Source organism: Prionailurus bengalensis, chromosome X (assembly GCF_016509475.1).
Source record: "Prionailurus bengalensis isolate Pbe53 chromosome X, Fcat_Pben_1.1_paternal_pri, whole genome shotgun sequence".
NCBI classification, from domain to species: domain Eukaryota; kingdom Metazoa; phylum Chordata; class Mammalia; order Carnivora; family Felidae; genus Prionailurus; species Prionailurus bengalensis.
The window spans coordinates 17,870,335-17,885,120 of NC_057361.1; the positions used below are offsets into that span (position 1 = coordinate 17,870,335).

The 14,786-nt window shown below is 31.7% G+C and overlaps 1 protein-coding gene across 4 annotated transcripts in view; it reads left to right on the forward strand.

Moving 5' to 3' along the window:
• Nucleotides 1-14,786, forward strand: part of CNKSR2 (connector enhancer of kinase suppressor of Ras 2) — a 301,363-nt gene that overhangs the window by 177,260 nt on the left and 109,317 nt on the right. For 2 of the 4 annotated variants that reach the window (XM_043570940.1, XM_043570941.1), the window contains exons 9-10: nucleotides 385-531; nucleotides 10,695-10,828. In XM_043570940.1, the coding sequence (XP_043426875.1) occupies nucleotides 385-531; nucleotides 10,695-10,828 (281 nt within the window). The remainder of the gene's footprint in view (nucleotides 1-384; nucleotides 532-10,694; nucleotides 10,829-14,786) is intronic. The other 2 variants (XM_043570943.1, XM_043570942.1) reach the window with 1 other exon arrangement.

Here is a 14,786-nt window from a genome sequence, read left to right on the forward strand (position 1 = left end):
TGCCAAGTCCTTGTGGATTTTTAAATTGTACTTGTCAGCAGAGCTTGGATCTAGACCTTGAACAGCATTGATAATGACATAATTTCTTTAAACTCTAAATTACTCCATTGGTAGAATACCGTTTTAGTCTCTCCTTTGACATGGTAAATGTCCATTATGTTATCTCATAATAAATAACATGGACTCTAATGCAATAACATGGTTGGTTAACCAATACAGAGATAAAATTTCTTTTGAGTATATATCTCCTTAAAATTGATAGGATGGTACACCAATTATGTGATTTTCTTTTTTTTTTTTTTACTAATCTTATTAAAGGGGGAGAACATTAAATCTTTGAATACTGTACCTCAATTTTATTGTAATGATTTTGCTGGTTACCAGGTGGGGTGGCAGTTGAAAAATTTGGTGAATGCACTACGAGAGGACCCGAGTGGTGTTATCTTAACTTTGAAAAAGCGACCTCAGAGCATGCTTACCTCAGCACCAGCTTTACTGAAAAATATGAGATGGAAGCCCCTTGCTCTGCAGGTAATGAAGCTTAATCATAAGTCATACACCATCATTTTAGCCATAGATTATCTCCGTAATGCTTCTTTATTGTGCCTCATCTCAGCAGCATATGGATTAATCTTGTATGCTTTTGAAAATTTGTTTGTGAAATTATCTCTTCACAGCTTATCCTAATAGGCTTAATGTGATGAAATCTGTAAGTTACTCTAACTAAAACCCAAATGATAAAGAACTCTGCCTTAATTTGTAAACATTTAAAGCATAATTACAAAAGAACACAAGTTATTTCAAACCAAAATGTGAATAGAGATGAAAAGAGACGTTTCATTTGTAGATGTAATCTTCTATTTCAAAGTTATACTCGTACACTTTGAAGAAACTAGATGACAGTTTGTCGAATTCTTTTAAATCAAGTCATAAGATAGTAATAGTTATTTCTAAACAGTAGGTAAAGAAAGTTTTATTTAGTAATTAAAATGTACCTACTACATTCCTTCTGACTGATCTTTTTTTTTCTTTTCCACCCTGTAGGGTAGCAAAATAGGGAAGTTATTGCTTTAGAATTTCTACATTTTTCTTCAGCATGAAACCACTCTAAAATATTACTCTGAATGTTGGTAAATGACATTCGTTAAGAAGCAGAGTATCTAGGAAGTTATAAAAATATGATTCTGATTAATGAAAGACAAGGAAGTAATACGTTTCCTTCTGTTTCAGTCAATATAATCTTTAAACACATCATAAAAGAAATTGTCTTTCACAAAACATGCATTTTTAAAATAGGAAACTATTAGCTTTCTTAGAAGTCTAATTTTTTAACAACTTAATTGCCTGTTGAACTAGAACATTGCCAATTGTTCAGATTAAAAAGAAAAGCAATATATGTAAGTGCCATTGCTATCACTGCTTTGTAAATTATTTCTAAGTCCTGTATTAGTACCTTATACCATTCTTAGATTTTTTTCCCCTAAAATCCTAAATTCTCCATTACACATGAATGGCCTTATAGATTATAATGATTTCTTATTGTTTAAAACTTTACTACTTATTGGCCTCAGTGTTGCATTATATTTAAATAACATAAAATGTTATTAACATTAAACGTTAAAATGTTCTAACATTAAGGTGTTTAAATTGTTGATGTTAATATTTAATTTTTCAAATAAATACATGTACACTGTATTAATATGTCCAAATATATTTGACTTGCAGTATATGTCTATTATCAAATATTTTTAATGTCATTAAAGTTCAGAGTTTAATGTTTTTTGACTCATTAAATCATAGATAAGCAGAACAGACTTTACCATCATATCATTTTATTTTCTTGCTGTATTATAAGTTGCTTTGTTGTTCCACCTGTAGTTTTCCTATTGACATGTCTTCTTCAAAGATCCTGAGAAGTGGGAACACTGAAGAAGAGTCCCACAATTTCAGCCATTAGGTTTTTTCTCTGTATATGTGTAGTTAAAGTTAACAACTTCTCTCTAATCCCTTCTATTTCACCTTGAACACCAAAAAAGACACTGTTTTCTTGTTGATCCATGGACACTGAGGGACTATCTCTAGGAAACAAATTGATAATTTGGTCCCTTTTTAGATTCTTTTCCACAAACACAAACTGGAGAATTAAGGTAATGACAGTATCCAGTTAGTCACTTTTATATAAAATGCTGAAATAATTGAAAGACCAACATTTCTTTTTTGCTACACATTTGATGTGTATATTCAGTGCTGGAGAACAAAGACTTTAATTTTTTAAATTATCCCACATCATTTTAAAATTATAATTATAATAGGTTACTAGCACACTGTTTCTAGGTCCATTCCTAATTGCCAAGAAATATGCCTCACCAGATCACTAATTATATTTATTCCTCATTGTCTGTTCAGTTACTCTCAGTATAAATTTACTGTTTCAGATTGCTGAAGTCAGAAAAAAAGAAAATCAGCATTTCCATAAGTGCTTATATGTATCAACATTTTTGTAAATTTGTTATTTCAGCTGAACTTAGTTCAACTGAAATGTATTGTCAAAGCTCAACTCCTTAACGATAAACAATGCTGTTGGGAAGGTGGGGGATTTATTTTCTGTTTCTTTACAAATTGCTTCAGTGGTTGACCTTTTACAGAGCAAAAGGAAGAGTATTAGTTTTAAATACTTCGTAGTAGTGGTAACACAACATCTTGGTGTTAAAGAGCAATGGATAAGTCCTCTAACATACTATACCACCACCACCACCACCAAATATCCCTGAAATTTTGAAGACCTGAAATTGTACCAATACAGAGTTGTTTCTTGATCGTACAGCTTTGGCCTACTCTAAAATACTAAGACACTGGAAGCATAATGGGACCTACCTGGTCAGAATTTTTAAACTGTAGATTAACCAAAGATGGACAAAACCGGATGGTACCAGAATCTGTAGATTAAAAGTAAACTGCCTCCAGAGGAGGAAATGTCAAAGAAATCATGAGATAAGAAGGTCTTACAGGCAGTTTGTGATTCCTTTGTGACTTTGCCTGAGGCCACATATTTTTTCCTAGTGGCTGAGAAAGGACCTGAGGTGAAATAAAATGCTTAATGTAGGAATAACCCTCTATGCAGACATAAGTACCAGTCTTACTGTATTCTTGCTTCTGGTATGTGTACAAATACGTTGGTACTAAAATCCCCATTAACTCACTTAAGTATAAATCTTCAGTGTTCACACCTGAAGAATTGGACCTTAGGTTATTTCTTTTTTCATTGGGCATACTAACATTCTACTAAGAATTATTTAGATATTACAAAAAGAAATAATTTATGTACTTTGTTTAATTTGATATGTCTATTTCAACTTTTTCTTCTCTACCAGGCTTACCTACTAGCATTTTCAAATAAAATATGGCAAAGCTTATGTAGTGTGGAAACAGACACTAATACATGTACCTTAAAAAAGAACAACTTGGGGCGCCTGGGTGGCGCAGTCGGTTAAGCGTCCGACTTCAGCCAGGTCACGATCTCGCGGTCCGTGAGTTCGAGCCCCGCGTCGGGCTCTGGGCTGATGGCTCAGAGCCTGGAGCCTGTTTCCGATTCTGTGTCTCCCTCTCTCTCTGCCCCTCCCCCGTTCATGCTCTGTCTCTCTCTGTCTTAAAAATAAATAAACGTTGAAAAAAAAATTAAAAAAAAAAAGAACAACTTTATTCTAATGTAAGGAATAATTATTTTTTAAACTAAGGAAATAATTTGTACCTACACAAAATTTAACCTTATCGACCCTAAGGTAGAAGATTGTTATGGAATACCACATTGTAATGAAAGAAGTTTTATTCCTAAAAAATATTTTGAAAGGATAGTAACTTCTATTAATAATCAACTGCAATGATGAATTTAGATTTGGATTTTCTTTTGAAAATTATTTATGAAATAATAGCAAAATAAACAAATAAAAATAAACAAAAGCATACAACTAAACTTCATGCTCACAGAGCAATTTCATGAGTACATTTCATGAAATTTGGCAGCTCTTCTAAAATTCCTGATTTGTCAAATATTTTACAATGAAATTGAAAGACTTAAAGATACCTTAGTCAAATACTGTGAACAGATTTAATCTGGAGTTGAATTCTGTTGTCATCTGCACCCATTTATAAATAGTAGAGATGTTTTACCTGAGATAAAATCTTTTATTCTATGAGAGCAAATCAGGGATTCCCTGCTTTCCAATAACTTGTTTTTAAAAACATGTTCTTAGTAGCACTTCTCATGTCCTGCATTTTGGTGAGCTTGGTGATTGCTTATGGTCAAGTTCTTAACAATTTAATGAAAAAAAAAATCCCAGGGAACTCTGGATAAATCTCAAGGTATATTTTTGGTGTTTGTGGTTTTACGTTAGTGTGCATAGGTCACAAGCATGTGTAGGTGGTGTCATTTTCTTCTTACAAGAGATGCACGGGAGAATTAACTGGATACTACCAAGAATGTTGATTGAAATCATCACTGAGAATCAGCATTTTTGAAACCATTAAAGAACCCAGCTTTTTTGGTAGGAATGCATCTCAAATGATCACTATAATTAGTGTTGGAATTCAACATACTGATAAAGGTTTCATTAAACACATTTTTATAAGAAATAATATCAAGCTGTATCATTAGAATTATGTTCCTAAACTGCATTCTGATCCATAAATCTCATACATCCATGTGGTAGTTTTCTTGTGTGGTTTTGTGCTTTTCGTTTAAAATTTTATTGCTTAGCATTACCTTGATGCCATTTTTACAGGATATTTAACTTTGAGCAGAAAAAGAAATGGAAAGCAAATAGTCATAACAGTCGATTTTGTCTATCAACTGGTGTAACACCTGAAGAACACTTAATTGATTGTGTTACATTTCAAATACCTACAGATATGAATAGTTAAACTCATTCTGTAAAAACCAAAACATGAGAAATAATAAAATTTATTTTAATATCAAAGTTATGGGTCAGGGTGACTGAAAAATCCATTACTAACAAAATTTATGTTTCTGAGAGTTTTGTTTTAAAAGCATTTTTTGAAGAGGAAGATAACCAATATTAGGTATGACACTAAAGAAAAAAAATAAATCTTAACTGAAAATGTAATTGTGCTGACTGAGAGGCAGAAACAATTATATGTTTTACATGCTCAAATTAGTAAATAGCTGTAAGCAATTGTCACATCAAATTTTTGGTCAGCAGTGTTTAAGCAAATTAATTAAAGTATCTAAATGGCATTTGTGTTTTTCAGCCAAATGCTTTCAAGTGTTACACTGACTACAAATGATCACCTAAAATGCAAAAATTATTTTTTATTTTCTTTATTCTTTACTTTTTTATTCTTTAATTAATATTCTAAAAATTATGTTTACTGTAATTTGAAAAAATTGGAAGTCCAGTTTTAATGTTGCAGTATTAACTATGCCAATAAGTCTGGACAGCACAAGAGTAAATACAGTCGTAGTAGTCTCAGTACAATGTGCAAAATATGATGACTCAGTGGATAAAGCCATTTTGTAGTGTGACTGTGAAGTCTATATTTCTTGTATATCTTGTATTTTTAAACCTATACAGATATGGTTTCCTGATCACATTAATGGTCAGGAAAAAATGTTTGTTTTTTTGGTGGTCTTATAGGAAAGGAAAGATTACGTGTTTATAAAAGAAGACTCAAATCTTTTGTATTTATGAATTTAGATCCTAGAAAAAACTGTGAAAACACAGAGTAGGAGAATTTAAATACATGCATTTCCTTTGCTTAGACTTCCTTCAGATAAGTTACTACTTAAAAAAATTTTCCCAGGGAAAAGTATGCCCCAAATTTTCCAAATTATATCTAGCATTTTTTATATGGTCAAGAAACATGTATGCATTGTCTTGCCTCCCAAAATCCAGCATACATTTTCTCTGGAGTGTTTAGATGATTAAGAACAGAGTTGCTAACATAAACAATATTCTGGTACTTATGTTGGTAATTATAATAAAAATGTGTTTGAACTGAGTAAGGACTTGTGTGAATGTTCTGTGCTAGAATAATGGGGTATTGTGATACCTCTGAGTCTGTGCTTATTCCCAAGAGTGAATAAAATAAATGGCCAGGTTTTATACTTGATGTAATCATGCATATTTCAATGGGTCTGTTCCCCCCGAAAGGCAAAGTAAGCTCTTTGTGATCTTTGCAGTAGTGAATTTTAGACGTAACCACATAATGTGTAACACACTGTTTTAATCTTTAATGCTGGGGCTGTCTTTATGTCACTGGTATCATTCAAGACTTTCTATAGCTCTATGAAAGCCAGGTCACTTACCAGACAGAAGGACAAGTAAATTAAGATAAGCTTGCCACAAGTTGTTAAAATGAAAAATGTTTCAAGTAAAACCTCAATGTAAAATGTAGTTTAAGTATGGAAGTTCTTTTCTCATAATCTTTAAGACCGTAGGGGTTTCAGAGGTATACCTTCCAGATGTGCTCACGTGTTAGAATTGGGGACACAAGGGAAAGACCTGAGCCATCAGAGGATTTAAAATGAGATCTCAGTGATCCCTTACAAAGGCTGAAAACTTTATTTTACATTAATCACAATCTTTCATATGCTTTTTAAACTGGATGAGTAGGGTATTATTACTAAAGTCATCACACATGATTCAGAGGAAGATTTGTGCCGTACCATATTGTAGGATACAATTTGAAAGTATTTTATGTAGTTCAAACTGACAATATGAAAAAATGTACGTATGTCTTACCTAGTAGATTTCTAGTAGTAGTCCTGTTGATGTAGCAAGTTATCAGTAATTGACTTAAGTTTATCAATGTATATTTAAAGAGATGCATATGATCATTTTATTTAGAACCTGGATATTTTAAGAGATGCATGCCTGTGCCCCCACTTATCTATCAGAGCTGTTTTAGCAGAGTAATGACATACATGCAAATGCCTCTTCCCTTATGGAGCCTCACTGGATCTGTGAAAGGAGAGCTTTAGGTCAGTAGGACCATTTATATATGAAAACTAAATATTTTGGCAAGACTCTTCCAGGAAATAAACCTGTTTGCATAGAATCCAAAATGGATCCATATCATACTTGATTACATACTGTAGTCGACCAAGGTATACAGAAGCTTCATGCTTACTTGAGTAACAAGATGCAGCCTTAAAATAACCTTGTATTTAAATGATGATAATTCTTAATTCTCTTTCCATATTTGCCAATATAGACAAAGTAGCAAAGTAGCAAAATGGTAAGATAAAAAATATTACCCTTTATTTCTACTTTTTGCCTTAAATTGGAAATTCTTCTTAGTGCAGTGGTAACTGCTCTTTTACAATGTTATGAACAATTATTGAAAGGAAATTTTGTCAAGATGGGAGAAGCTATCTTTCTGCATTTTCATGCCAACATATTTGGATATTTTTCCTGAAACTAAGAAATATGTATATTAAAATTTGAATTGGATGCCGAGAGAAGTCCTTTTTTGATCTGAGGGAAGCTGTATTTGTCACTTTTTGGGTATTTCCACACACTTAAATTGTTATTGGTGGTGGTTGTAATTTTAATGCCACTTGTTACAACTAGGAATTTCTTGCTGGTGATTTCAGCTAATAGCATCATTTATTCTGCGCTTGATTTAGTCAAATTTTGCCTATCTTTCTAATGCTCTTTAATGCCTTTTTTTCATTCTTTTAATCATTTAATTTTGTATTCTTTCAGTTCTTGTTCAAAGGTAGAAAAATTTTTAAGAGATTATAATTTTAAATTATCACAAAGACGTCCTCTTCCGTTAAGTAGCTATTGCCATTTTCCCATGAAGTTTCTATTTTACCATACTTTATTTTCTCACTGCTTAATGTGTATTTTTTAAAATAAGATTCTCAAAAACAATGTTTACTTTTTTAGTGTGGATTAGCTTGACAGAAGTAACACAATGAATAGACAAAAATATGCCAAATATATTTAATCTTTACTGTGTGTTTCATTTGGTACAAAGCATTCTGATTATCCAGATGATATCTGCATGATAAACCATTTGAAATGTTTTCTATGATTTATCAGTTAATACAATAACTAGCCAATTGAATTGAACAATAGGATTAACTAATTTCCATTTTCTTTGAAAGAATAAGTTGTGTTTTTTTAACCAATTCAATTTATTGAACCAGCTGGCACAATCAAACCTGTTATCCATTTAAACTTATTTAAGAGTCTTTCTTCTGTGTATTTGCTAATTTAGCTAATCATGCTAACTGATGATATTAATAGCAACTCTTTCCTGAAAATAGAAACCTAGAGAAAATAGCAATTTGAAGGAAGCTGACAAGGCTAATATTTAAGTTTACTGGAAGGGGAAAGGCACAAGTACCCTAAATAATCCTGGTAATAATTTGGATAGAATCCTAGTAGTAGTCTAGGCAAAATAAAATATTCTGTTCATATTTACCTCACACTTCACAGCTATTTAAAATACACTTGTAACCACTGTTGTTTCTCCTTTGTTCCTTCCATTTTTCCTTTCTTCCTCTTTGTTTAGGGAAGGCAGAAATAGGTACTAACCAAGAAAGATTATCTTTAGTTCTATTGATGGTAAAATAAAAGGAGAGAGAGGTCTTCAGAATAGAAATAGTGACCCTAAAACAAAAGAAAAAGAATAAAAATTTGTTAGATTATTTTTTAATTGTTTGTGTTTTTAGAACTTGTTTTTAATTTCACTTGCAGTATTAGAATATTTTAAAATAAAAGATACTAGAGCATTTAAAAAGCATACTGAATATACGTTTTTCTCTCACAGTACATCTGTTAGACAGTTTTGGAAAGTAATGCACTGAATAATGGGGTTTTCTTTATATTTCTATAATAATGAAACTTAGTCAGACTTTTTTTATGTCATCTGTATTTAATACCAAGATGTCCTGATGAAAAGCAATTATAGTCATATCACAGTGACTATATATATAGTGTGTCTAAAGACTTATCTAAAGAACCTATCATTAATTCAAAGATCTATTGTAGAGGTATCACTAGAAACAATACAATTCTTCATTTCCTCAGGCTTCATGGTGTTCATCCATACAAATGATTCTTGATTGCCTATATAATCTAATAATTTCCCACTGCCAAGATTTTTGTTTCTAAAAGACACATATAATTTAAGTGGACAGTATTTCAAAATCAGCATAGTTAAACATAAGTCTACTGCATACTTTCATAATATTTCAAAATTCCTAAACATGTAAAATATCTGACTTTTTTTTACATCATAGAAGATAGAATATTGTAGAGTCCCCAGATAAGTTATCAATTTTTTTCCCTTCTCTCTCTCTTTAATTTCTATTTCACATAGATTAAAACTTAACCGTCATTTTGGCAGGATGTGTGATTTCAACCTGTTAAGGTGAGCTGTGTAATAAGGAAGGTCAAAAACTGTGAACTGAATCATAAACTGTGTAGCCTTCCCCAGTGGCCTACATTGTACATTGTATTTATGCTTGGTTTTTTGAACATTTTGCTTATCTGTACAAAAGCATTGTCACAATATTAAATAGTTGTAATATGCCATTTTGTCCAGCAATACATGTTAAAGTAATAGAACTGCGGGTCTATATAGATTTGCTAAAAGTGTTTTCATATTGGCTAAAATGGCAACATCTTGTCATGTGAAGATACAGTTCATTTTGTGATCATTACGTTTGTGTTTGCAATTGCACCAAAATTCTTATTTTTATTGTTATTGTATACATAGCTAATCAGTAAGATCTGTAAGATAAACATGAAAATTTGTGAATTTTAGTCTCACTTTAGAATAATTTTTTGATCCACAAGATCATTTTCAAATGCTGTGAAGCTTAGAATTGGGAGTGGTCTTAAGTTAATGCATCCTGATGTATCACTTTATTCAGTATACATGCTATCTTAATTTTTAAAAGTATTTAATACTTAAGCAGGCATGAAAATGGAATCTATAGATCTGTATCTAAACATTATTTAAACAGTGACAAATGTGTGTACCTCTGAAGGATGAAACGATTGTGTTCCACTAGTCACCATACTTTTGAAGATGTACCATAAATGACCTTGAGAGGACAGTTCATTGTGTTTATATTTAAAAAAACAAAATACAAAAAAAGAAAGTATTTTCTTGTATTGGCCTTTCATCCTCCATTTTTGTAACCTTTTCTGAGAATGTGTGACATTCTGCTAACTAAAGAGTATGGTGTATCTTTTTGGGAAAAAAATGAAACATCTTTCTTGTATATCAGTCAGGATGTGAGTGAGCTAATTCTTTTGAAAGTTCCTCTTTATTATCTTTCTTTCAAAGGTGGGATTCCAACAAAGCAAATTTGATTTAAATAAGTTTCTGACTATAAAACAAATCTTACCATTATGAAACACTGCATGGTGCTTTTACCTTATAAATAGCTTTTACGTTGTTATGCCATAGAATAAGGTGAGTTGAGAACTAAGCGAAGCCTCTAAAATAATAAATTACTTGTTTTTGGACATTCAGAGGAATATCGATGTGCTAAATAACGTGCTTCTTGATTTCAGCCAAGTTCAGAAACTTTGCAGAAATAGATAATTTTAAAATGATAACTATATGTCGTTGTTGTTGTTGTTGTTGTTGTTGTTGTTGTTGTTTTGTGTGTTGTTTGTGTGTGTATGTATTTTCTTTTTCATTTTAACCAGCCTCTTATACCTAGAAGTCCCACAAGCAGCGTTGCCACGCCTTCCAGCACCATCAGTACACCAACTAAAAGAGACAGTTCTGCTCTCCAGGATCTCTACATCCCCCCTCCTCCTGCAGAACCATATATTCCCAGGTACAGTACCAACTATCATGTTGCTGTGAGCAACTTCTATCCAGAGACTAACCTAACCGTATGTAAACTGTGAAGTAAATTCTCAGGGAACACCTTGAATATTTTCTTAGATAGGAATTCTGAACACATTCTGGAAAATTGTTGCATTGTAGAGAATGCGTTTTGGTTAATAATAATAATAACAATAACTAATCTGTATTAAACACTATGCATTAAATATCTCATAAACATGTCATATGATAGAAAACAATAGGAAAGTAATGTTAAATAACAATTAGGATTATTTTAATAAGGAAGGAATAAGCGAGGGTCTTTAGCTAAGAAGCCCCAGGAAATCTCAAGTTACTTTGAAGCATTTCATACATTTTTTTTTCTAAAAGAGAAAGTTACAGATAACTTTTATGCCCTCTTAAATGTATGCAGTGAGGGAACTTTTGGTGGGGGGAGATAGATGATGAGAAGGGAGAATATTGTTTCCCCTAATACTTATGTATCTACAGTTTCTACCTGATCAGTTCATTAATGTTTCTGTCAGGAAGTAGAGACAATTTGCAAGAGAATGAGTTGCCTTTAAAGTCTGTTTTCTAGATTTCTTGAGGCTATATCTCCATTTCATTTCCAGATTTCTATTTGAAATTCCTGGCGGGTGTGAAAGAATACAACTTTGTGCCATAATGCATTCTCTCCAAAAGCATTCTGATACCCAGCCTCATGGAATACAAAAATTATGGAAAGGGGCCCACACTAAATGGGGATAATTAGTACCAATCACAAAGAATTTGGTTCCATTTTTAAATTAGTTGTGCATTCATTCAAAAACAGTAGATTAAGGTCTCTTATTTTCAAGCCACACTTAATATTAAATTTCTTCAGTATATAAAAGAACTGAAATATCTTGTGTTAATTTTCATCATTCTTTAGGGCACCTAATGTTTCATTCTCTAAGATATGATGGCACTGACATTTTATGATTTAAATGCTACATGACATGGTGTGTCTGCAAATACTATATAGTCTGGTAATAAAACTGTAGTCCATTTTATAAACATTTTAGTTTTTAATTTTTAGAATTAAATGTAGCTGTGGGAACATGGTTTATGAGAAGATTTAACTTACTGAGCTGTCATTTCACAAGTCTTTCAAGTATATAATTTATAGTCTTATGTTAAATTTATAATTAGATGTACAGATTCATTTGATATCCTAGTCAAACGCAAGTTGCATTTTAATTCTATTAAGATAGTGTCAGACTTTCTGAATATTCCTGCATGAGGAGCAATAAAAATATGTGTTTTGAATAGTGACTTTTTTGGTTTGTTTTCATTTTAATTGGAAAAATTTTTAATTTCAGTGCAAATGATTATTTAAGAGACCTTATTCCAAGGGCTACATGTACAGATAAACATCAGAAAATTATTTTTATCAAATCTCTGCAGTTTTTTCATGCTTTTTCCTTTTCTTTTGAGTAGGGAGGAACTTATGATAAAGAAAATATTTCCTAGACGTAAAATATTTAAAATACGCTTCAGAAGACAAGAATAAAGTAATTGGGTTCTGTCCTCTCAGTGTGGTGGCCTTATGATTACGGCAATGTATTGAGACCAATGAAAAGTTTGAACATGCTATTTAAAAATACTTAAAAATATAAGAAGTTCAAGTATCAACATGGTGGTATTTGTTTTATCAGTATTGCTTCATACTCTTCAGGAAAATTCATAATTAGAGGTGTTATCTCACTTTAATTGATTCTTAGTCTAGTGTATAATTTAATGGAATATTCTAACTATATTTTGAGTCAAATTATTAGTTATCCAAGTTACACAATAGTTTGATATAGCACAATCGGAACAATGCATGCATCAGAGTCCCTTTTTACACCAGCCTGTATAAATTATCTGCATTTTCTGGTTTGACTTGAAGTTATGGCCATAAAACTGTTGCAGTTGTCATTCTTTCCATAGATACAGCCCCAGAACTTTTGTCCCATTTTCTCATTTTGATGTTTAATGTGGTTCACCTAATGTAACTCATCTGAACATTTGTTTCTTCATATAGTAAAAAATTTTGTTTATGTAGGATAGGCATTTTAGTGTTAATTTAATTGTAAATAATAAAAGCTTTCTCATCTTAAAACCAAAAAATACATAAAAATGTCAGGGCTAGCTGTCAAGTTACATAGAATTTTTTTCATGTAATTACCATTCTTTAAACACATTTATTCCAGAAGAAGTACCTTTTTCTCTGAAAGACACTCATGTATGTAGAGTGAGTGAAAATTCATCAGTTTTCTATTATATGTCTTGTGACTATATGCAGTTTCATTTTCATAGTATATACTGCATTACATACTTAACCAAATTTCTTTTTCTATGATAAAAATCAAGAATTTGTAGGTCTTTGCACAACTCTGAAGTTTAAGCACTAATTTCTCTCATTAATTTTACTCTGAGCCATTAAATGTAAAGAAAGTCCACTAAAGCAGTGTTCTGACTTTTCATCCATTTCCTTAAATCCTTTTCAGAGTAAAAGTGTAGATTTATTACATACATAACATTAAGAAAAGTTTTCCTTCAATCTGTACAGCAGAACGAATTAATACATTGAGTTATTCAGGGACTCACGATGTAAGTACATACATACAAGCACACATACAGAGATACACATGCAAATGGGCACATACTTTATATACGCAATGCATGTATTACTTCATTCTACTGCAAAAATTGTTTTTGGTGCATACATTTCTTAACTCAGCTTTATTTGTATTCGTTTCATATATACATGCTTTAATAAATCTTCCTTGTTGGTATGAGTCCCTCCTTTCATATCATTACAGAGTAAATAATACCAGCCCTTCCAATTTTCTGCCACAGGAATATCCATATAAATAGAGCATGGTGAGTTAACTAGGGCTGAATCACCTTCTGATCTCAGCTGCATTAACATTCACGTAACAGGCCTGATAGAAATGTCTGCCCATTTATAGATAGGCAAAACCTTAATCCAGTGCCACGAGTTCCTTAGGGCTATTTTCAAGCTAATTGCAGTGTCAGTAAAATTCTATCTGCATTTTTTTAATATGCTTTCTTCATGTTGCCTAAGACCTAGCTATCCAGTTACAACTTTGCAATAAGCAATACTTTTATTTTTAAAAGTAGAAGAGTGAATTAGCAATGTAAATGACAATCGCAACTTCAGATGAGTTAAATACATGGGACAGCTTGCTGATTCAGTTAGTCTTGACAATAATATTATTCTACTTTTGATATATTTCAAATACTGGGAATGTAGTTCTCATTTGGAGAGACCTAATCTAGACATTCCCATATACCTACGGAAGTGTACTGTACCATAGTATGAAAGTATGGAAGTATAGTGTTCTTGTTGAAACATAACTCATCTTTTTGAATTGACATTAGATTTATAAGCTCATCACCATTTTATAAGACATAGTGTAAATTAAAATTTTGTTCTTTTTATCTTTCTTGTTATAATTTACTTTATTCTATTGATTTAAGATTTAAGTCTTGGTACTTAACATAAAATTAATTTTTTTTAGCATTCATGGCACTGTTCAGTGTAGAACTGGAAACAATTAAGAAGTGGTAGGAAATAAAATTAATGACCTTCAAGAGAAGAAAATATTGCATTTACATTCATAGCTGTGTTCTAGAAGACAGGCTTTTCTAACAAAGAGTTCATAGCTAGTCAGTGAAACATCATAAAATAAACAGGGTTCAATTTAGCCCATCCTAATGGAGTATTTCTACCAAAATACCACTCATAAGGGGCCCAATTGCCTGGACTGTGTAATACTATATGTCAGTAACAGTTTTAGGGATCCCATAAATTATTGTATTTTTCTATTTTAGAATACTACAGAAAAAAAATCACCTTGCCATCATCTTAAATTCCATATTTTATCAGGTTTCTCTACTCTCTTTTCACAAGAAATGTT